Source organism: Polypterus senegalus, chromosome 16 (assembly GCF_016835505.1).
Source record: "Polypterus senegalus isolate Bchr_013 chromosome 16, ASM1683550v1, whole genome shotgun sequence".
Taxonomy (NCBI): domain Eukaryota; kingdom Metazoa; phylum Chordata; class Cladistia; order Polypteriformes; family Polypteridae; genus Polypterus; species Polypterus senegalus.
In genome coordinates this window covers 1870834-1896062 of record NC_053169.1, presented here as the reverse complement: position 1 = coordinate 1896062, position 25229 = coordinate 1870834, and the positions used below count along the sequence as shown (strand labels likewise).

The 25229-nt window shown below is 41.5% G+C and overlaps 2 protein-coding genes across 3 annotated transcripts in view; both read right to left on the bottom strand.

Moving 5' to 3' along the window:
- The window catches only part of scgn (secretagogin, EF-hand calcium binding protein), a 32890-nt gene extending 20642 nt beyond the window's left edge, over nt 1-12248 (bottom strand). The window contains exons 1-3 of the mRNA XM_039738584.1: nt 12051-12248; nt 7901-7971; nt 2441-2533 (exon numbers count right to left, since the gene is read on the bottom strand). Of these exons, the coding sequence (XP_039594518.1) occupies nt 2441-2533; nt 7901-7971; nt 12051-12120 (234 nt within the window). The 5' untranslated portion in view covers nt 12121-12248. The remainder of the gene's footprint in view (nt 1-2440; nt 2534-7900; nt 7972-12050) is intronic.
- Nucleotides 12249-18188: 5940 nt separating this feature from the next.
- cep192 (centrosomal protein 192) overlaps nt 18189-25229 on the bottom strand; it is an 85972-nt gene continuing 78931 nt past the window's right edge. For both annotated transcript variants that reach the window (XM_039738500.1, XM_039738501.1), the window contains exons 37-40: nt 24203-24324; nt 22512-22638; nt 21675-21733; nt 18189-18416 (exon numbers count right to left, since the gene is read on the bottom strand). In XM_039738500.1, coding sequence (XP_039594434.1) covers nt 18284-18416; nt 21675-21733; nt 22512-22638; nt 24203-24324 — 441 coding nt within the window. In that variant the 3' untranslated portion in view covers nt 18189-18283. The remainder of the gene's footprint in view (nt 18417-21674; nt 21734-22511; nt 22639-24202; nt 24325-25229) is intronic.

Sequence of the window (25229 nt, the reverse complement as noted above, 5' to 3'; positions counted from 1 at the left end):
GGCCTTGGTCAGCAAGGAGGCCAAGAATCCAATGGTCACCCTCTGGTGAGATGGGAGAACTTGCTGAAAGGATGACCATCCCAGCAGCACTCCATATGCCAGGAGTTTATGGGAGAGTGAAAACGGAAGCCTCTCTTGAGTCGGAGACATTAACAAGAACTCGAGAGCATGAGGAACAAGATTCTCGGGTCTGATAAGACACAAAAGGAACACTTTGAGCAGAACTACTTCTGTTGAAGGTCAGGAACTGCCCACCCCCTGCCGAATGCCATCTCTACCGTAAAGCATGGCGCTATGGGGGCAGGCAGACTGGTCTGAATTGAGGGAAGGATGAATGCAGCCAAATCCAGAGGGGTCCTTGAAGAAAACCTGCACCAGAATGGGGTGGTGGTTCACCTTTCAGCACGGCAAAGACCTGAAGAATAGAGCCAAGACAAGGCCGGAGTGGCTTCAAGACGACTCTCTGAATGTCCTCGAGTGGCCCAGCCAAAGCCCCAGAGAACATGTGTGGAGACCCCCTGAAGATGGCAGACCCTTCCCATCCAATCTAATGGAGCCTGCCAAGAAAACAAATGGGATCAACTGCCCAAATCCAGGTGTGCAAAGAAGACACAAAGCTAGAATTGCTGGCCAAAGGGGCTTCTAGAATGGGGTGATTGAAGGGTCTGAATATCACTAGGAGGGAGAGATTTCGGTTTATTATTTTTAATTAGTATACAAACTTTTCTGAACGTACTGTATTAATGTTCTCGGTGTTAGCTCTTTTCATTACATTCTTGTTTCTAACAAGGATTATGTAACAGATGGCATGAGAAGACCACCCACATTATTGTAAGTGTAATACACTCATTGGCTGTTACGACACATACAGGTAAGGATGGCAAGTGTCGCAGTCAGTTTGCTCATCATGGTGCAAGCGAGATAGAATTCCTAGATGATCTGTTGATGAAGTCACCAATGCTAAGGGGTGTCCTTACTTTTACACTCAACTGGAGGAATTTTATCCAACAGTAATTCATGTAAATGGCATTTAATGAGCGTGATGTCCCAATCCGAGCCGATTTAATGGAGCAGCCATCCCTCTGTGGAGACGTTTAATGCAGCAGAGCGACTCAAGAGTGCATCACCACAGCTCGTCTACAGGCAGCTAACCGAAATCCAGGATGGGTAGACGGAGGTTGACTCCGCCATGGAGACATCCTGGCGCCAGCCTTAGAAGGTCGGCACAAGCACTTTGATAAAAGAGCTTGGAGGAGACCACGGGAGGCTGGCGTCAGAGTGACTTCAGGCTAAAGTGCGCTGTTGTTAAATGGCAATAAAAAAATAACAACATGCATAGAAAGTATTGAGACCCCTTCACTGTCTGCACACATTACTGTGTGGTAGCTTCAATATGAAATTGCCATTTTTGCCCATCAATCAACACTCAAAAGGACAAAGTGAAACCAGGTCTCGAGAAAGGCTTGAAAACTGATTTAAAAAAAAAATCAGAAACTGAAACCTCTCGTTCCTGAAACTATTCAGAGCCCGTGGCAGCAATTCCAGCTCCGAGTCTTCACAGCTGATATTCACCAGAAACACATTGAGCCGAGCCGGAGAGCTGGGCACTCAGCTAATTCAATAAGGACTCCATAAAACTATCACTGCTACTGTTCCATCCATTTAAAGATGATCAATTTCATTTTAAGTCTTTAACAAAAAAAAACCACAACAAAGATCTTCTCGGTTTTGTATATCAACTTCCTGGAAAATTCACTTGAGTTATCTTATTTACTGGAAAGAGACAGAGCAGCAATATATAATAGACAGACAGACAGACACAAAGGCACTAATACAACAGATAGATGTGAAAATCATAGATGTTTGTGAAAGGCACCATATAGACAAACAGACAGAGCACTATATAAGAGGCAGACAGACATTTTAGCGTAGTTGGCAGGATTAGACCAACAGACAAACAGACATTTTAGCGTAGCTGGCAGGATAAGGCCAACAGACAGACACTTTCGCTTGGTTGGCAGGATTAGACCGACAGACATTTTAATGTAGTTGGCAGGATTAGACCGACAGACAGACATTTTAGCGTAGTTGGCATGATTAGACAGACAGACAGAGCACTATATAAGAGACCGACAGACATTTTAGCGTAGTTGGCAGGATTAGACCGACAGACAGACATTTTAGCGTAGTTGGCAGGAATAGACAGACAGACATACAGGGCACTATATAATCAATAGACATATAGACAGACAAGGCACTATATAATAGATAAACGTACTATATAGACGTACATGTAAACAGATATTAACTATTGCAGGCCTTCAATTACAAGTTAAAACTGACGTTTGTTTCTTCCAGACGTTGACTTTTTTGTGTCTTTCATTTCCGATTTGATCAAAGCAGAAAGCCAAGGACCAGCATGCCGGAGTTTCTCCCTTACCTCTTGGATTTGCAGGCGTCCATCTGCACGAGCGCCATATGCGGACATGAAGCGTTCTTTCAAATTCTGAACCCTCCCAGCTGTTATTTTATCCTGAATTTAAGAAAAGAAAAAAAAACAACAAATCATGGATTCAAACTTGGATTCATTTTGTTGATTCAAGTGGACTTCACGTGGTTCACATGTTGTTTTGTTGCAGCCTGATGCTAAAATCAACCCTCAGAATGACAAAGTGAAAGCAGCTATTTTTGCAAATTTGTTAAAAATAATACACTGGAGTCTCATCCTGCCACGGGTGTTCAGACCCCTCTTTCAGTTCCTTATTGAGAGGGAGGTCAGTGGAATGGTGAGGATGAAGGAAGGTGGATGAGTTTAAATACTTGGGATCAACAGTACAGAGTAATGGGGAGTTTGGAAGAGAAGGTGAAAGAGAGTGCTGGCAGGGTGGAGAAGAGTGTCAGGAGTGATTTGTGACAGACGGGTATCAGCAAGAGTGAAAGGGAAGGTCTACAGGACGGTAGAGAGATCAGCTGTGCTATATGGGGTGGAGACGGTGGCACAGGAGACAGAGCTGGAGGTGGCAGAGTTAAAGACATTAAGATTGGCACTGGGTGCGATGAGGATGGATAGGATTAGAAATGAGGACATTAGAGGGTCAGCTCAAGTTGGATGGTTGGGAGACAAAGTCAGAGATGCGAGATGGTGTTGGTTTGGACATGTGCAGAGGAGAGATGAGGGGTACAATGAGAGAAGGGTGCTAAGGATAGAGCTGTGAGATAAGAGGAGAAGAGGAAGGCCTACGCAAAGGTTTATGGATGTGGTGAGAAAGGACAAGATGACGAGGACAGGAAGATATGGAAGAAGATGATCTGCTGTGGCGACCCCTAACGAGAGCAGCCGAAAGAAGAAGAAGATTAAATTTATAAAACCTCTTAAAATTCCTGTTGATCACTTTTAGTGTTGCTTGATGTGGGGAAATCAAAAAAAATGAACTGAAGTGATTTTAGCAAAAGGCTACAACAGGCCAAAATCTGACCAGGTCCTCCTTAAAGAGGTCACACCTGCCCAGTGTCCGGGACAGTCCACAACACCTTGTCCACCTAATCATTTTCGCATTTCATTTCAAGCCTTCGTGTAAAGCTGGCAGCCATCTTATTAGGTATCAGGCATTCCTACTATGACGAGTGTTGGGTTTTTCCCTCCAGTTGTCTTCATGATTTACTGCCACAATTTAGATTTATGCTAAGAGAAGGAAATGGTGTTGGCTCTTCTTCATTGCAGCTTTTTCTATGTGTCATGAGTACTGTTGGGTGGTCTCCACTAAGAGGCAGACCCACAATAGACAGCCCTCAGTCCTATAAAGGCTTGGGAAGGCCACAGTCCCTTGCGGTTCATTGTAATGTAGTGTTTACAAGTTTCTCTTTCGATTATTCTGTGCTGTTCGTGAATTACTGGGTTTTTAACCTCCTTACTCCATTTCAACCAGTCATGGATTTCATATTGGGACTTGGTTTGCTATGAAGTGGAAACAGTTTTTTTGGGATGAAGATTCATTTTCATGGCAAAGAGGGACTTTGCAATTAATTGGCCTTCATCAGATCACTCGTCAGAACATTCTGGAGTAAATTCAAATTGCCATCTTAAAAAACTGAGGCAGCAATAGGGAATCGGGAGCCCGGGATTCCCGGACATTTTTCATTCCCGCATTCCTGGGAATGAAACTGCTGTAATTCCCGGGAAACCGGGAATGGCCAAGCTTGCATATATAGCGTGTAAAAATCGATAAAGAAATAAGTGTTATAGTTGAAAATAATTAAGTGGCACGGTTTTTTGGCCCACGGTGAAACAGCACTGCAATTTCTGATGCGAGTGAATCACCTTCAACATCTTCCCTAAATGGATAGCACTTAAATGTAGCGTTTGGCTCAAGTAAAGCTGAGTCTTGAAACCGACTGTCAAAGTCTGACAGGCAATTTTCAATCTGCTCCGTGTAACGTATGCTGTCAAGTTGCGCCCCCACCTTCCATTGCGTCTCCAGCTCTGGCAGCAGGTTTTGGATGTTCCCCAAATCAAGGCGCTGAAAATGGCGGCTCTCCGGTTAACTGCGATTTTGGTTCTCTCTCCTTTCTCTTTCTCAGATCGCTTTTCAGAAGGAAGTCAGTTTTGTAGTTTTTTATGAACAGTTTGAAAGTGCATTTCCACATTTTCCTTCTTTGGAATAGCAATGATAGATTGACAGATCAGACAAACGCACTTCAATTGTGACATTGTGAGAAAAAAAATCCTCTTCCAATTACACATAAAGCCCATACTCTCAGTTTTTTGTTAAATCCCTTCTTTAGTCGAAGGTCACTCGATCACTTAGATAGCAGGAGTGTTGCAGTAGCTCACGTGTTTGATCGTGCGTGCAGGATGACCAGTGTGTTAGAAGAAAAGAGATCTCAGACTGGCCGCCCTGTATGTCAGTCAAGTGGCAAATGCCATAGGGAGGATATTTGATAGACTAACGTTTTGAATGCAACGCGATCTACCAGCACTACCATGGCGATCTACCGGTCAATCACGATCGACGCATTGGGCACCCCTGAACTAGATACTTGTACTTCTATGACAGCATGAACTGCTTGTAGATAAGGTTAGTCTTTCATTGGTGTCAACATACTGCAGTAGTTTTATTAAAATTAAGTATTGGTCGTTCTAAAACCCTTCACATGTGAGATGCTCGTGCACTGCGTCATCCCCGGGAGCCCGGGATTCTCGAATTCCTGGGAATGGATAAACCCATCCGGGAATGGATTCTCTAGGCAGCAAACTTTGTGAAAATTAAGATTTGTGTCATTCTCAAAACTTTTGGCCATGACAGTACAGCAGTACCTTCCACATGATGCAGTCATCGCAATGTAGTGCCTTTCACATGTATGTGCCTATTGTGTGGCGCCTTTCATGTCTGTCTGTTAGATTATCTGTCACACAGAATATTTCACATCCATCTACTGTATACATCTAACTCTCCATTATATATTATATATATATATATATATATATATATATATATATATATATATATCGCCTTTCACATCTGTGTTGTCTGTCTGGTGTATAGCGATTTGCGCATCATCTTTTTATATTCCTTCTCTCTCTCTCTATATCTATATCTATATCTATATATATCTATATCTATATATATCTATATATATATCTATATATATATATATCTATATATATATATATCTATATATATATATATATCTCTATCTATATATCTATATCTATATATATATACACACATATACATATACATATATACACATACACATCTACAGTGGTGTGAAAAACTATTTGCCCCCTTCCTGATTTCTTATTCTTTTGCATGTTTGTCACACAAAATGTTTCTGATCATCAAACACATTTAACCATTAGTCAAATATAACACAAGTAAACACAAAATGCAGTTTTTAAATGATGGTTTTATTATTTAGGGAGAAAAAATCCAAACCTACATGGCCCTGTGTGAAAAAGTAATTGCCCCTGAACCTAATAACTGGTTGGGCCACCCTTAGCAGCAATAACTGCAATCAAGCGTTTGCGATAACTTGCAATGAGTCTTTTACGTCGCTCTGGAGGAATTTTGGCCCACTCATCTTTGCAGAATTGTTGTAATTCAGCTTTATTTGAAGGTTTTCTAGCATGAACCGCCTTTTTAAGGTCATGCCGTAGCATCTCAATTGGATTCAGGTCAGGACTTTGACTAGGCCACTCCAAAGTCTTCATTTTGTTTTTCTTCAGCCATTCAGAGGTGGATTTGCTGGTGTGTTTTGGGTCATTGTCCTGTTGCAGCACCCAAGATCGCTTCAGCTTGAGTTGACGAACAGATGGCGGACATTCTCCTTCAGGATTTTTGGTAGACAGTAGAATTCATGGTTCCATCTATCACAGCAAGCCTTCCAGGTCCTGAAGCAGCAAAACAACCCCAGACCATCACACTACCACCACCATATTTTACTGTTGGTATGATGTTCTTTTTCTGAAATGCTGTGTTCCTTTTACGCCAGATGTAACGGGACATTTGCCTTCCAAAAAGTTCAACTTTTGTCTCATCAGTCCACAAGGTATTTTCCCAAAAGTCTTGGCAATCATTGAGATGTTTCTTAGCAAAATTGAGACGAGCCCTAATGTTCTTTTGCTTAACAGTGGTTTGCGTCTTGGAAATCTGCCATGCAGGCCGTTTTGCCCAGTCTCTTTCTTATGGTGGAGTCGTGAACACTGACCTTAATTGAGGCAAGTGAGGCCTGCAGTTCTTTAGACGTTGTCCTGGGGTCTTTTGTGACCTCTCGGATGAGTCGTCTCTGCGCTCTTGGGGTCATTTTGGTCGGCCGGCCACTCCTGGGAAGGTTCACCACTGTTCCATGTTTTTGCCATTTGTGGATAATGGCTCTCACTGTGGTTCACTGGAGTCCCAAAGCTTTAGAAATGGCTTTATAACCTTTACCAGACTGATAGATCTCAATTACTTCTGTTCTCATTTGTTCCTGAATTTCTTTGGATCTTGGCATGATGTCTAGCTTTTGAGGTGCTTTTGGTCGACTTCTCTGTGTCAGGCAGCTCCTATTGAAGTGATTTCTTGATTGAAACAGGTGTGGCAGTAATCAGGAAATTGAACTCAGGTGTGATACACCACAGTTAGGTGATTTTTGAACAAGGGGGCAATTACTTTTTCACACAGTGCCAGTAGGTTTGGATTTTTCTTCTCCCTAAATAATAAAAACCATCATTTAAAAACTGCATTTTGTGTTTACTTGTGTTATATTTGACTAATGGTTAAATGTGTTTGATGATCAGAAACATTTTGTGTGACAAACATGCAAAAGAATAAGAAATCAGGAAGGGGCAAATAGTTTTTCACACCACTGTATATATATATATATATATATATATATATATATATATATATATATATATATATATATATATATATATATATACACACACACACACCTCTTCCCATCTTTTAACGTAGTCCAGACTTTTTTCAGTAGGTGAGTCGCTCCGTCTGTTCAGCTCCTGTATGGAGGCTCCAAACTCGCCGCGGTGGTTTCTTGTGTTATTGTTGTCATTTATTTTTAACATTAAATTATTTTCCTTCGCTCTGCCTCATTGCCTCCCCCTCCTCTCTAATCTTTTACATTTTTAATGGCGACTCAAAGGCGCTCGCACACACAAAACAAACATAGCAGCTCCTCCATTAAGCGGGCCGCCAGGTAAGGGGGACGCGCGACATTCGGCGGCGCACTTTGTCCTTTTGTTGCTAGGAGATTAAAGAGCAGCCCAGCTGTCGCTTCATTTCTTTGTGTCGTCTTTTGGTTTTTTTTCTGTCACCCTCACTGCAGTCCTAACGTGCGACTTTTGATTAAACGAGCCCAGGTCTTTAGCGAAGAGTGAGATGAAAGTCACTTCACTTACCCCGCCATTCACTTTCTTGGCCAGGTGCTGGAAAAAAGCGTCGAGCTCGTTGCCTTCGATGTATCCATTATCTGAGAATCACATAAAATAGAGAAAAAATATCAATTAGTGTTAGAACAATAAATTTAAAAACAGAAATCTCCGCGTGTCTCGGCGCTCACTCGAATGGCTCCTGGACTTCCACCGTTCAGTCGTCATTCCTTGTTTTGTTCTCATCAGCCTAAGGGGGCTTAGGGTAACCACCTAACAGCTACCGTCACTGTCACCCAAGACACAAACTCAGCCGTCCTTCATTACCAGGGTCTTCTTAATAATTGATGCGGAGCCGGGAGCACCACGGGGCTTGGGAAGGAAAACCGACGTGGGCGGACAGGAATGTGAAACCCCTTGTAACGGCAGTCATTGTAAAGATTTCCACATTGACTTGTTTAGCTGATGATTTTATCCAAAGGGACTTACAAAAAAGGTCAACATGATCGAGCAGACATCAGTCTGGGGGACACTTTGGGAACAAAGTGAGTGACCGGATAAGGCGACCAAAAAAAAAAGAAAACCATCACAAGTGAAGAGCTCTGAACAGAAACACCAGCCACTTCAACATTTCTTGAATTACCAGAACTTCTCAAAACCAAAGAGAGAAATTTGCCAAACAAGACGGTCTTCAAACACTTCTTTGGATGGAGGTGGGCAGCTCATTGAATCAGCTAGGAGCTACACAAGCAAAGAGTCTTCATTGAGATTTGACACCGCGACGCAGAGGAGACATCAGCAGACCCCGTTCGATGGCAGACCCGAGTAGAGGAGAAGGAGCACAGGACCTCACAGGTGGTCTCCTTATATGCAGGTGCAGACCCATGGACCACTCATGGGCAGGCATCAAGGATTTGAACTTAATGTGTCCTGCTACAGGTAGCCAATGTAATGATCTGAAAAAGAGGAGTGACGTGTGCCCACCTCAGCTGCGCTCTGAATCATCTGCTGTGGCTTGGGGACACATGTGACACATGCCAGTAGAGAGTTGCAGTGGTCCATATGTGACAAGGCCAAAGCCTGTGCTGCAGCCTCGGTCAGATGTGGTCTGATCTGCAAGACTCAGGGACTGCTGCATCATGGTCGGTGAAGGACAACTGGCCACCCATCACCACCCTAAGATTGTGTGCGGACTTGGCAGACTTTAGCAATAGTGAGCCAAGGTGAACAGAGATGGGGTGCTGAATAGATGGAAGAGCTGGGAGCACAAGGAGGTCCATCTCTGCCCAGGTGACCTGGAGAGGATAATTCCAAGCTGGATGAAGAAACACCAGTGAGACATGCAGAGATTCTCTGGTGGGAAAGACAAGTACAGCTGTGGGTCACCAGCAGAGCACTGATATGGGGAACAAATGGACTGCATGATGGGGTCCAAGTGAGAAGGTGTAAAGAGAGAAGAGGAGAGAGGACTCAGCACCCGACCTTGGGGTACCCCACCACCACCCTGTGCTTGTCTGGTGCACCCTTGGCATCTCCCCACTCCAGGGCACACAGTGGGATCTGCCCAAGAGGTTGGACTCAAACCACCCAAGAGCAGTGCCACTGATGCCAGGGGCAGAGAGGATGGCAGGGTGGTAGACCATGTCAAAGGCAGAGGAGATATCTAGCAGGGCGAGGACAGATAACATGTTTGTAGCTCTAGCCAGCTGTGGGGGCTTCTGCTGTGGTAAATCTAGCTGCATCTGCGGAATGGCCCACTGTTGAGGCCTGACGGATTTGGATCAAGCAGAAAGAAGAGTTTTGAGTATGAAAGGCACTATATATATTTTTTTTCCAGTTTCTAACTTGCTTTATCCAGACCAGGACTGGCGTAGGGTTGCTGGAGCCTATCCCAGCTAGCATAGGACGCAAGGCAGGAAGACATCCTGGAGACATGGCGCCAGGCCATCGGAGGGCATACAAACACAGGCCAATTTAGCATCACCAGTTCACGTAACCCACATGTATTTGTAGAGTGGGAGGACACCGGAGCTGAAAGGCGCTATATTTGTAACAAAATGGACTGATTCTTGGACTGGATCTCTTGTTGAGGGGCTTGCATGAGACACCAAGTCCTTAATCCAGGCTCAGTGCTGCTTTCTCCTCAGACGTAGTGTCTACCATCCATTGTAATTTAAGGGACTCATTTCCGGGTCACAGAGCGCCGGCAGCTTCATGAATAAGACAGAGCACATGAGTCACATTCGGAGCATTTTCTTTCATAAAAGCCATGCGACTTTTAAAGCTTTGTCATCTTTATGAAATTTCGAATGTAGTATACAAAAGGTGCTATATAACACCAAATGTTGTTTCTGACCGACAGTCATCCTGTGCCAGTGGACACCCACATGGGACACTGGATCTGTTTAAGGTGGTCTGCTTTAAAAGATACAGCAAAGTTAATCGAGAGACACAACACACACCGTCCAGCCGTCCATGTTTAAACCATCAGCATCAGGCGTCACAAAGACAACACACTGGACGATGGCGTCCGCCCCATCACCAACACTACAGACCCGAGAATGCGGTTTACTTGATGAAGTGTTTCATTATAAGGCGTGATATGAAAGGCGCTATATACAGCAAAACAAAGTGTTCCTAAATGACAGATAGTCCGTGTTGTTAGACTGGATTGGCTTAGGGGAGCCTCAAACTTAATGCAGCATCTTATTCAGGAGGTGAATATGAAAGGCACTATATACAACAAAACGGACTGACATCCTTGGACTGGATCGGTTTAGGGCGTCTTTGTTACTTTCACCTCAGACGCAGTGTGTCTGACATTCATCCTTTTAAGTGACCCGTTTTTTCATTTCAGTGTCACTTCAGCTTAAGTAATACAAAAAAAAAAATAAATATTAAAAAAAAGCCTGATCTCGCATCACAAAAACGACGCGCCTTTTAAAACGATCTTCCATATAAGACGTGTTAATGTAGAGTGCAGTATGAAAGGCGCTATATAGTAAATGAAGCGGAGTATTTCAATAAATAAAGCGCTACAAACAATGAAGTGGATTCTTTCGGTATAAAAGGCGCTATACGGAATCTGACAGATCTCGTACGCTTTTAGACGGGATCTGTTCAGAGTGTCCCGTTTGAAACATACAGCAATTTAAAGGTAAAAACCACACAACCCAGCCATTTATTTTTAACCAGAGAGTTGTGAAAAGCCAGTAGCATCGGGTACTGGGAAATCACCAGTCTGGGACTGGACATCAGCGTGGCACGCACTATAACCCTGGTAGTGCTGTTGTTAAAGCATTTTATTATAGTGCTCCGCTTGAAAGGCGCTATATATAGCAAATCTGATTGTGACCGATAGTCACCTTCTGCTGTTTAGGCACCACCCGAAACTGGAAATCTGCTCGAAATACCATACAAAGAAACTGGTGATGCTATTTTGTTTGCGAGGTGCTTAATTATTCTAATCCATTTGAAAGGCGCTATATAACGCACACTAAATTATATCCTGTGCTATTAGGTTGTCTTTCAGGACGAGTTGCTTAAAAGAGGCAGACACCACCTTGAACGGGAAAGCAATCACAAATACTATTCAGAGGAACACGTAATTTTATTTTGCTTGCAATTCATTTAATTATTGAGCTCAGTATGAAAGGCGCTATATAGAATAAATAATATTCTGGGCTGACGCCATTTTTGGCGATCGATTGTCACTAACACTATACAAGGAACCTTGTAATGCTAATTTCTTTTGTAAAGTGTCATACTCGAATGCTCCATTTCAAAGGAGCTATATATAATGTACAGTATATAACAAATAAGAGTGCTGCGTTATTAGATTAAAGCCCTTTTCGATGACTTAGTTAAAAGACAGCCACACCCGCAAATAGAAAATATGTTAATACTTTGGATTGAACCGTTTAATGCCACTTTGACTGCAGTGCATTTTATTTTTGAGCTCAGTATGCAAGGCGCTATATTCAATGAGCAACACCCTGTGCCGTTAGATTGACCCCCTTTTGGACTTTTTCATTAAAAAAAAAAAAAAACGCACGTTCTTCTTTCATCCGCCCCCCTCCGACTTTTCCCAGTACATCCCAGTCCTTTTCTTTTTATCACTCTTTAAACTCCCGCTCCCTTACTGAACCCCTTGGGAGGGACCCGAGACCCCCGGACTTACCGTCTGCGTCAAAGTGCTGCCAAATTTCCAGGAAGCCGGCCGCGTCGAGCTTGTCGAAGGTGCTGTCCATGTCCACTCGCCAAAGTTCAGTTCCAATCAGTCACCAGCTGAGATCTCCGTGGAGGTGCGGATCTCCCACGAGCGCTGCGCTCCGTTTCGTCTCCTCGACGCCCACTTCAGGCTGAAAGCCCCCAATTCGCCGCTGCCTGCTATTTAACCGCCGAGGCTCCGCCCTTGAGGTCTTGCCGTTGCTCGAAGGAGACATGAAGTCTGTGCCCGTATCGGTGATTTGCCCTGCCAACATGGAGCCCACTCGTGAGATACAATACACGTTAACTTTATTAATCATGCGAATCAGTCAGACTTTTAGCGGTGGACAAGTAATTTAATGGGCCACCCTGTCCATGACATCAAGGACCCTGACAACTGGACAAACGCGACAACTGTGTCTCTTCGTTTTAAGTTGATGCTGTTTGGAGCTTTTCAAACCAGATGTCCACTCACTACTGGTAACTAACACACTTACATGTATGCATTGTAGTAGAACTCTTTATATAATAAAAGCAATGCACCGGGGTTCAAGGTGACAGTAAATGGTGGCTCCTCAGACCAATCTTAACGATCTGGACACGAGCCCCACACGTTTAATTCCCGTCTCCATACCCCAAACTCACCGGAGCAAAACCACGCCTTCATCCAGTCGCCATTGGCGCAAGACCACGCCCAGAGTTTGACACGATGTATGCAGTCCCTCATCAACAAGTAGTCGTCTCTCTATAATGTCACTCTCAGCTAGCCATCATCTATAATGTCACTTTCAGTTGGCCATCAGTCTCCTCAAATGACCATCCAGAACTTCACCCTCACTGACAAACCCCACCTCCCTAAATGGGATGGCCACTTTCACACCTCAAACACAGCCCCATTACCTGACCCTGTGTGCTTACCAATAAAAACTCGGCGCCATATCCAACCTATCCCAGAGTCATCAACTCCTGCAGACCACCTCGCCTACATACCCCTGAAAACAAAGCCTGCTACCACAAAAATGGTCACCAGCACATCTGCCTTTGAACTAAACTCCTCTGCCACCAACTGAGGGCCACCCTAAATGTTTGGTGACAAGAGTTACCCTAACATCTAACCTGGGAATTTAGTTTAAATTATTAATGGTGTTTATTGTTGCGTGTGGTGGTGTACAAGCACCCTGCTGTGAAAAAGTATTAGCCCCCTTCTGCAGATCCCATTTTTACATAAATGACTGACAACATTTAAAAAAAGGGGAACCAGAGAGAACCCACAGATTTTGGACCATCACTTTATTCTAATTGTCCAACACCACACCAACCAAGTGGAAAAGTATTTTCCCCTCTTCATTTCAATACTTGGTTTGCACACCTTAAACAGCAATAATCGCAGCTCAACGCTTCCTTTCATTTGACATGGCTGTTGAGGACACTAAGCCCACCCTTCTTTGCTTTCATTCGCACACGTTGGTAGGTTTGTGAGCACTAACTGCTTGTTTCAGTATCTCTGATGGCTTCACGTCAGGACTTTGACAGGGCCACCAGTGTTCAGCCGCAGACTCGATTCTGTGTCAGCTGCAGGACCCAAAGACCCTTCAGGTACAGGCAACATGCCAGTTAAAAGCTGGTTGCCATTTCTTAGCGGATATAAAAAAGGTGAATTTGTTTTATTTGGGGAGATATTTTTGTAGCTTAAGATTTTATTCGAGCGTCATTTTTTCGGAGTGTGATTTTTAATATAAATGGGTGTCCTTAGCCTTTTACCCTTGGGCATTGAATTATGATGACTTTATTGTTAATTCTGTTTTCATTTAGATTGTTTTAACTCCACATTCTATTGTTTCACTGTTGACACACAATTGCAATTGAACAAAATATATTTTTTTTTTAATTTTTTACTACAACCTTGTATGTGTCTGCTGACAGATAATCACAACCGGGACATTCGAGGGCCACCATACCTTAGACGGTCATTCCTAGAGTCAGACAGACACACACAAAAGGCACAAAATAATGAGACTTAACAGACAGTAAAGGCACAATATACGAATGAAACATGACAAATGGATTATAAAACGTACTCAGCCTCTTTATCGGTTTTCTTGTTTAACAACATTGGATTTCATTTTTCTATTTCAACACTAATCAACAGAAAAATACTCTCTAATGTCAAAGTGAAACGCACACTCACTGAACAAATTAGGAACACCTGCTTAATCATGCAATTATCTTACTAGCCAATCACATGGCAGCAGCACAACACATCAAAATCCTGCAGATTCAGGTCAGGAGCTTCAGTTTGTGTGTATTTCAAATACCAGAATGGGGAAAACAAAATGTAATCTCCGTGATTTTCACTGTGACATGATTGTTGGTGTCAGACTGGCCGAGTTTGATAATATCTGTAACTGCTGATCGCCTGGGATTTTCACACACAATCCTCTCTATAATAAAGTTTACTCAGAATGGTGCCAAAAGCATACAGGGAGCAGCAGTTCATCAGGAAGAAACACCTTGTGAGAGGGGAATGGTCACAGTCACTCAATATACCACCTTCGTACAACTGTGGTGGGCAAAAAGGCATCTCAGGCTGTCCAACATATCGATGTGGATGGGCTACAACAGCAGGAGACAATAATGGGTTCCACTCCTGTCAGCCATTAACAGAAAACTGAGGCTGCAGTGGGCACAGGCTCATCAAAACTAGACAGCTACAGACTAGAAAAACAGCCTGAGGAATCTCAATTTCTGATGAGGCACACAGTTGGCGCAAACAGCACAAATAAAATGGCACCCAGTCTGCCTTGAGTTAAAATACTTCATGCCGGTGGTGGTGTAATGAATGTTTTCTTGGCACACATTGGGCTGTTAATACCCATGGATCATCTCTTGAATGCGATGGGGTCTATCTAGTCGAGTATTGTTGCTGATAATGTGCATCCTTTCATGGCCAAAACATCTAGTGGCTACTTCCAGCATTCCAATGCATCATGTCAGAAAGCAAACTGGTTTCCTGAACATGACAATGAGTTTGGTGTTCTTCAGTGGCCTTCCCAGTGACCAGACCAGCATCCAGTAGAACATCTATGGGATGTGGCAGAAGGGGGATGGGGGATTTGCAGCATGAATGTGTAACTGCAAATATTGTGTGAGGCAATCATGTCAACATGGAGCAGACCCTCAAAGGAATGTTTCCAACGTCTGGAGAAATCCATACCACAAAGAAGTGAGGCTCGTTTGAGAGCCAAAGTTGGCCCTGCCCAGTATTAGCAGAGTGGCCTTAATCATTTGCTCAGTGAAGAGTATATTTAAAATATATATACACACACACACAGAAATGAAGCCTATACAATAGTAATTCAATTACACACACACACTTGATATATTTACATTCTTAGCAGACAATTTAATCCAAAGCAACTTACAAAATAGTAATCAAGTAAACATCAGTCTGGGGGACAGTTTGGGAACAAGTGTTACAGAAGCTCAGAACAGAAGACAAGTGTGTTAGGTCCTTGTAACACAGGAAGTGTAACAGCCAACATCAGTAACCAAACAAGAGGGGCTTCAAACACTTCTTAAACACATTGAGGGAGTTGGAATTTCGAAAGGAGGTGGGCAGCTTGTCCTACCAGCCAGGAGCTGCACATAAAGAGTCTTCTGGACTGAGGTGAAATCACCAGACACTGATCATCGGCAGAACTGAGTGGGAAAGGAGCAGCATAGGACCTCACCTCTGTAGGCAACAATCAAGGGTTCGAACATATAATAGAGTTAAGTAATCAGCCAACGTATTTATACTTACCGAGTCGGTTTATTCACATTTCAGGTCACAGGTCAATTCCAGTAACGCTGAATGCCCAGCAAGTGCAAACTTTTGGATGGGACACCAGGACATCGCAGGGGCTCATTCACACTGCCACCCACACCCAGTTGCCAGCCATCCTAACATCTTCTGGGTGGCAGAGACAGAGGAATGTGGAGAGAGCATGCAAACTCCAAACAGAAAGTGGCCAGGCTGGAATCTGAGAGGGCTCTGGGGTGGCAACACTAATCACTATGAACACATCTCTCATTATTTACAAACAGGTATTAATTAAAACAATATCTTATGTGTTGCTATCAACATTTCTTCCTCTTAATATTGCTAAAAGCTTTAAAATTATCTTTGGAATTCTGTGTATGTAAAGAACACAAAAAAAAAAAAAAACCCTGCCCTTCTGTATCAGCTGGAATGAAAAGAATCTTAGCAAGACTCTTTTATTCTACTCAAGGTAACCACAACCTACACACATCAGGATTGTTATTTACAGGACGGCTGAACAGAGAGGAGCGCGTCTACAAACGACAATGAGCCTCTAGAGGCCTTGAGCGCCCGACGTCACACTACCGGCTCACATTGCTCCTCCACTCTGATTCAGTTCCCAGAGCTACCTGTAAAACTGATTGGAATTATTCTGTTACTCCAACTGGCTCCTGAACGCTTTTGTTGTTTGCCATTTAAAGGTGGTGAGAAGAACTCAATGCTGCTGGAAATAGGAGGGTATATTTTGGCCACATCAGCAGATATTTCCTTAAATTCTACTTTACTTTGCGAACATAAAGCCAATTTCCTTTGTGTACAGCCATTCCCCAAAAACCGAAATATAACTGAACCCCTCATTGAAACTCCACTGACCTGTACTGGCCACTGCTTCAGACATTCTTCTTTGGACTATAAAGTAAAAGCTGATCAGTTTTAGACTTGGAAAATACAAAGAAAAACAAATTGTTCAAGCATCATAAAATAGATAAAGAAAAACCAACTTATTTTTGTTACTTCCAGTTAGAACAGACTTCAACATTTGAATGTGAACCTCACACTAATCTAGGGTTGGATTCAGCGTTTTTTTGTTTTATTTAATAAATAACAGCATGGAACTGGAGTTATTAGAGCAGCACATTCTGGCCTCTGCACAGTCTACTTGATAATGTAAAACAAAGCTTCAGATATTACTGAAAACAACATATTTGGAGAGAATGCATTAAGGGTATTACACAAAAGTAAAAAAAAAACACTATTTTAAATACAGTAATCCCTCGCTATATCGCGCTTCGACTTTCGCGGTTTCACTCTATCACGGATTTTAAATGTAAGCACATCTAAATATATATCACAGATTTTTTGCTGGTTCGCGGATTTCTGCAGACAGTGGGTCTTTTAATTTATGCTACACGCTTCCTCAGTTTGTTTGCCCTGTTGATTTCATACAAGGGATGCTATTGGCGGATGACTTAGAAGATACCCAATCAGAGCATGTATTACATATTAACTAAAACTCCTCAATGCTATAAGATAAGCTCCACGCGATGCATCCCGCGTGGAGCTTGATTGTTTGCTTGTCTCTGCCTCTCTTTCACCCTCTCTGACATTCTCTGCGCCTGATGGAGGGGCTGTTTGCACAGAGGCTGTTTGCTTAAAAGATACTGACGCTCCTCTAAAAAAAATGCCGCTTTATTGCGGTGCTCGGCATATTTAAAAGCACAAAAGAACACGTATTGATTTTTTGATTGTTGCTTTAATCTCGCTCTCTCTTTCTCTGACATTCTCTGCGCCTGACGGAGGAGATGTGAGCAGAGGGGCTGTTTGCACAGAGGCTGTTTGCTTAGAAGATACTAACGCTCCTCTAAAAAATGCTGCGGCAAACTTAAAAGCACAAGTATTGATTTTTTGATTGTTTGCTTTTCTTTGCGCGCTCTCTCTCTCTCCCTCTCTCCCTCTCCCTCTGAAATTCTCTGCTCCTGAAGAGAAGATGATCTATTTGCATTCTTTTAATTGTGAGAAAGAACTGTCATCTCTGTCTTGTCATGGAGGACAGTTTAAACTTTTGACTAAAGGGTGTTATTTCATGTCTAGAGGGCTCTAATAATGTCAACAGTGTGGGAGAGTTTATAAGGGCTTAAAATATATAAAAATAACTACTCAAACATATGGTTTCTACTTCGCGGATTTTCGTCTATCGCGGGGGGGTTCTGGAACGCAACCCCCGTGATCGAGGAGGGATTACTGTACTATATTTAAAAGTAATTGATCCAAAGGCATTACACTAGACTTATAAAAAAAATTCTTTATTATTTTTTTTTTTTTTACAATTAAAAATACACATTTTTACAAAATATTTAGGTCAAACTTTCCAGACACCGTCTCCTTAATAATATATTACACACTCAAACACAACATTCACCGGTAAGCTTGATTTGGATGTTCCTACACGTGTCACTTTCTATGTGAAGTACTTCTTCATACATCCCTGGGGACCTTGGATGGAATTGCACAGGTAAATGAAGGTAACGCCGTACACTGCAAAAAAAAAACCATCAAAAACATGAGAGGAATTTCTAGTGATGACCAAAGGCTTTCAACAAGTTTAAATTATTAATTACATATATCACTGATTGATTGATAATGGTACTCCCCAATCTCCATTTTAATCTTTTATAACACTGGACAATGAAGATTTTGCTTCTTAAACACGTTTTTGTGTAATTGATGGCTTTTGGGCTGCTGATCACAAAAACCACCTCCCCATTCCCCTGTCAGGCACTGCTTTATTGTAATCGCCGATTTGTTTCTCATATGTACACATTGTCAGACGTGTGCATCAGGGGGACATCTTGCCAGGTATGCAATATCCCATTGGAGCAAGAGTGGGCACTGTCGCCAGCAGACTCATCTTTTTTTTCTCCTCCTCTGAAGAAAGAAGGAAGACTCCCCTTGAGAGAAAATAAGCCCACCCCTTCCAGCCAGAGGGCTATAAAAATGATTGACGCCTGCTGATTTTGGTGTCTCATTTGGACCAAGACTTGATGAAAGGATGGAGCTTCACACATACAGACCTGCTCTCAAAAGACCAACCTTTCCACAAAGCCAGGTGGGTTGCCTTATTTTAGTTTCTATTTTGCTCCCTCAGGCACTGATTTTGAGATCACTCCATGGGCAACCCCACTGGCACACCACCCACAAATATTCACTCATGCACAACATATAAAGTGCAACAACTACAACTGGAACATTCTTGGTGATCTAACAGTAGTTAAACTGCAGCTTTGACATACCAAGTACAGTGGAACCTCGGGTCACAAACGTCTCGGAACACATACAAATTGGGTTACGACCAAAAAGTTCACCAAATTTTTGCATCTGTTCACGACCACACACTCGGGTGACGAACAAGCCAGTTTCCATTCCGGTTCGTACACGCCAATGATTTCCGCACGTGTTCAGTCTCTCCCTGTACATTATTCTTGGTCAGACATGCGTGAATTCAGTGTAAACTCTTTGTGCTCTATTTCGTGTGCTTTTGCATTAATTTTGCAATTAACCATGGCCTCTAAGCAAGTGAAGAGTGGTAGTTCTGTTGAGAAGAAAGGGTTGAAGAAAACTGAAATCTAATTAAAGAAAGAAATTATTGAAAAAGTATGAGCGTGGCGTTCGTGTTACTGATCTTGCCACCGAGTACAAGAAGTCAAAATCTATGATTTTGACTATTCTAAAGCAGAAAGAGGCCATTAAAGCAGGTGATGTTGCAAAAGGAGTTACAGTGTTAACCAAGCAGAGGCCGCAAGTGCTGGAAGAGGTGGAAAAACCGTTGCTAGTGTGGTTGAATGAGAAGCAACTTGCAGGGGATAGCGTAAGCGAGGTGATGTTACGCGAGAAAGCCAGGAAGATTCATGGCGATTTGCTGCAAGTTTAGTTTTCTTGGTTGTTTATGGTTAGTTTTTGTATAAATTAAGGATGCTTAAAATTTTCATTTTTCTCCCTATGCTTTAAACTCACTAAAAAAAAAAAAAAAAAAGATGCAAGGTGCCAGTAAATTGATGGTGTGAGCCGGGATATGGGGTGACAGAATTATTGGATCAATTTTTGTCGATGGAAATCTTAATGCCAAAAAGTATCTTAATATGTTGCAAGAAGAGATTTTTCCATCCCTGCTAAACGAGGATGGTAACTTCCCAGTTTACTTCCAGCAAGATGGAGCTCCATCTCATTATGGTATTCACGTGCGTCAATGGTTAGATCAGCAATTTCCGGATGCTTGGATTGGTCGCCGTGGTCCTGTGGAGTGGCCTCCCAGATCTCACCCCACTTGATTTTTATCTTTGGGGGCATTTGAAGGCCATGGTGCATCAGGAAAAGATATGAAACATACATCATCTTTGGGAACATATCACCAACGCCATTATAAGCATAACTCCAGCTGCGCTAATATATGTGTTCATCAGCAGTGGCGGACACGTATTGAAATGTGCTTTCAAAAAAATGGCAGTCATGTAGAGCATATTATATAAATAACAAATGGTTTTTCATAAAAAAAATTTTAATTTTCCTATGTATGGAAACTTACAGCCCACCCTGTATTTGCAATTAAACCTAGAACACAATAAAGCGTGCAGAAACTGAAGGCGTATCAATACTTTCTGAATCCACTGCAAATACAAAGAGGAAGGCAAATGCCGACTGATCGATCTGTAGATTTCCTCCCACTTAACTGCAGATGCAGAAAGTAATTGGATGATCCTGTACTTCGTATATGTTACCACATTGAGTACCACATTGCATAAACGGTCTCTCTAGTATTTGCATTCACTTGTTTTTAAGTACAGTATATGATATGAAAGGCAGCAATATTAATGTACAAAAACACATTTGTTAAAGTGCTATGGGCTGGCTAGGCTTTTTATTCTTTCCTATCCCCTAATCTCATTAGGTAATGGGCTGGTACTCTGTCCTGGATTGATTCCTGCTTTTCGTTTGTTGCTAATGACCTCCACAAACCTTGAAAATGCAGGAGACTTTGAGAATGCTGTTCTCATACTTTTAGATCTTCATTTCCTCTATACACTATTAGACAAAGTACTCCCAATTTAGCTCTATGGTAATGTAGGTCTTAAGCTTCTGTCTAATGGTGAAATCTTACGAAAGGCACTACTGTGTCAGACCTTGGGATTCTTGTTTTTTTTTTTTTTTTAATTACAATGTTTTAACGTATGTTTCCTCAGCATTGTAATGACAGAATGGAAGCAGACAATCATCTGTGCCTGCAGCAATGTCACCCTGTGACTGCCAGCTGCCAAACAGGCAGAAGCAGTAGTTACTGGAAATGGAGTTTATGACATTGTGAAACCGAGATATGACCGACATTCAGCTCTTTTTCTTTTACGACCTAATGACAGAGAAAGTGGCACTGGGTAAGCACACAAAGAGAGTACAAGTAATGTGAACACATTGTGGCATAACATCATATGAAGAAACTTAAACTGCAGTAACACACTTCCTTTAATAAGTAGGGACAATCACAAAAATCACCTGTCATGATATAATTTTGGTGGTGCACAGGTTTAAAAGTTAGCCAAGATAGTGTCTGTGGACCTTGGCTTGTGGTTTAAATGAGAGAAAACAATGCAACTTCAGTGCCATTAAATGCATGTTGACTAGCACCATCATCTCATTCAAGCAGTAATTAAAAAAATAAATAAATGAAAAATCAATGCAACATTTTGTATAGGGTATGCAAAGCCTAAAAGCATACTAATATTTTAATTATGAAATATTACCTACCACAGTAAGTACTCTGATAGCTTAATGCGAAATGGTCCTTTTGGAAGTTTAAATTTTAGCTGCAAATAAAAAACAATTAAGCAGCATTAATTGACTTCCTTTGGTAGTATGCAGTACAGTGGAAGATAAAGAAGCTAATTTAAGTTTCAGTACGATGTATTATTTGAAAATCATTGTTGCTATAATACATATATGAACAGATGCACAGAAAACAAACAACTATATTGTAGGATTTCCAAAACATGGACCATTTCTGTCCTTTGATATTATACGTAACATGTATTCTTAGACAACATACTGTACACCAAAACACATGCAATATCCCTATTAAATAAGAATTTAATTTACAGAACATGCTCGGCCATTATGACTGACACATGATCTTAAGGTAAAGAGTGCCATTCACCTTCTTAATGTTCCTCTGTCTTAAGATGAAACAACCTGCTATATCGACTCTTTTTTGGGTAGACCAGAGGCCATGGTTCCCTCTACAGTCTAATGTCATTGCTCTTTAAGATCATATTCACAATGAAACCAGCTACACATAAAAAAATTGTGTAACACTGAAAAGCTGCTGGTATAAAATTAAATTTCAAGAAGTAAAATTCAGTGACATTCTGTATATTTTATCTATAATCATTTCCTAAATATTAGTTTCCAGTCATCTTTCTGATTATGTTATTGCTTTTCTACGGCAAATAAACAAACATAAAACACATCTTCAAGAATATTGGAGGGAAAAAAACGACCTGTTTTCCCATCTGATGTTTCTTTCTTTATGTATTTTGTGTTGTGTATTAAGATATAATGAGATAAAGAAAAGTTACATTTGCTTACCATATGATCAGAAGATGAAGCGTTCATCAAATTCACCTTTACAGAGCTAGAATGTCCAACACGGGTACAAGGAAATGTATAAACCTCAACAGGTGCAAGAACACCCTTTTGCTTTTTCATCTCCAAGCTGCAAGGCAAATAAACAAAACATGCTTTCAATTATTAAAATTCACCAAGCAATTTTACCATATTTATAGGATTTTAATATTAAAATAATACTATCAAACCCGCTTAATACAATTCAGGATTGTAGAGGTCTGAACCTATCGAAGCACCATTTGGTGATTGGCAGTAACAAACTGTAAATGTCTGTCCAACACAGGCAAACAAAATGCAGAACTTATTTAGTACGCAAATTAACCAAATATAAACATCTCTGGTGATGTGAGAGAAAACCACCAGCATATAAAGAGATTACCAATGGATATATAAAGTATATAAAAAAATGAATGGACTGGTGTCTTGGTGCAGGATGGACTTTGTTTCCTTACCTGGATAGTAGCCAACAGAGGAAGACTGCCTGTCATGAGAAGATTGTGCCCCCTTACACTAGGTAGCAGACTTGGCTAGTCCCCTTGTCCCTGATGCTGCCACCACCATGCATGGTTGGAATGGCATTGTGTGGATGATGAGCAGTGCCTGGACTCCTCCAGGTGTGACACTTATAATTGAAGGCAAACAGTTTAATTTTTGGTTTCATCAGACCAGATAATTTTGTTTCTCACAGTCCGACAGTCCTTTAGGCACCCTTTTCCAGACTTGAAACCGATTTCAATTCTTCCTTTAATGAGAAAAGGCTCATGCCTGGCACACTATGCCATAATGCCTAAAATTGGTCAATTGTTGCAATGATATTTGTGTTTGTGGAAGTTTCTTTCACCTCCACAAAGGCTTTCTAGAGTTCAGCCAGAATGACTATTGGGCTCTTGATCACCTCTCTTACCATTCCTTAGTATTTCTCATGCAATTGGTCAGTTAAGCCGAGGGGCCATTCCTAAGAATTCTAGATGTTCCAAAGCTCTTCCATTTACCAATTATGATTGTGCTCTTGGGAACCTTAAATGCTGCAGACATTTTTTGTATTCTTCCCCAGATCTATGCCTCAACTCCATCCAGTCTCTAAGCTCTACAATCAATTTCTTCAACCGCATGGCTTGGTTTTTGCTCAACTGTGGGGACCTTCTATAGTCAGGTGTATGCCTTTCCCAATTAATTAAGCGTCACAGCAAAGGGTCTGAATACTTGTATCAATGGGACATTATGGTAAATTAACTTTAATAAATTGCCAAAAAATTCATAAACTTTCACTTTGTCATTCTAGGGTTTTCAGTGGTTGTGGATGGAGAAGAATAAATGTATACAATTGTAACATAAGGTAGCAGCATAAAATGTAACACAGCATAAATTATAAAAAAAAAAAATCTCTTCCAAAAGAGATGGCTTTGTGTGATGAGCTGCATTTTATTACAATGGAAAAACGAGAATGTGTGAGACACAAGCACACAAAAAGAGGTCTGTCTGAAGTCCCTTAAAAGCACAACATTGTAAAGACAATTATTTTCTAATTTTCCACTCTAATAAATGGCAGATCTAGAAAAGCAAACATTACTGTCATGTACAAACATACTAATCAAAACACAATTGTGATTCTGTACATTATTTAACAAATGGGTTAACACAGGTTAGCTCACCTGACGTTCTTAGTAGAAGCTTCAAATGTGATCTTTTTTGTCTTAACTGCACTCTCCGTTTTCGCAGCAGGAAGTGATTTTTTTGTAGTTTTGCATGCTGATGCTGTTTCTTCATGTTTACTCTGTTAAAAAAAAACATTTGGAGAAATTTCAAGAATCACTGAAACATTTTTATTCATTTGTTTTATTCATTTGTTCTGAAATGTGACTACATTCAGGGAGCATTGAATTTCCAAAACCATCACTAGTTTCTCAACTAAACTAAAACAATAATTCGACCGAAAAAAAAATCTCCAATTTCTTTAGCCAAGTAAAATCTGGGAGAAATTACTTCACTAAGTCATTTTCATTGAGATTGTGCTGAAACTGTGCCATTAAAAAAAAAAAACCTAAATTAAAATAAAGAGCCTTACCAGCTTCACAGTAAATAATCTGTGTTTAGACATTTGGTCAGAGGATTTCCTTGGCAGTTCTTACACACCAAAATTTTTATCTAAACATGACAGACCATTCATTCTAAAAAGGAATAAGTGATCATACAGATAGAGTAGTGAGACTGGGAGGAATTATGGCGTAGCTGATCCTCCTGACACTCCCTGTGTTGAGTCGATTATGTTCTCACTGTGTATGCATAGGATACCTCCAGGTAAAGTGCACTGGTATTGCGAAATTGACCTGTGCATGTGTGTTCACCATCTAAATGGACTGTCCAGGCCTTGAAACCCATAGGCTCCAAATGCCCTGGATGAGCAGGTTAACAAAATGGATAGATGGTAGCGACACAATGGGTTTCATATTAAATGGTGACACCTCCTGTCAAAAACTGAAAGAGCAAAACATCCTACCCTAACACAATGGATCTGTGAAGCTGTGGTATTAACTATGGCACCAATGTGCCCCTGCCCGGGACCACAGATACCAGGATTGCTAAAAACCTAGAAATGAATAGACGTGAATTTAATATTACAACGGTAACAAACCTGTAAACCTGCATTGTGGTCTAAAAAAATTCAAATATTGCCTTAAC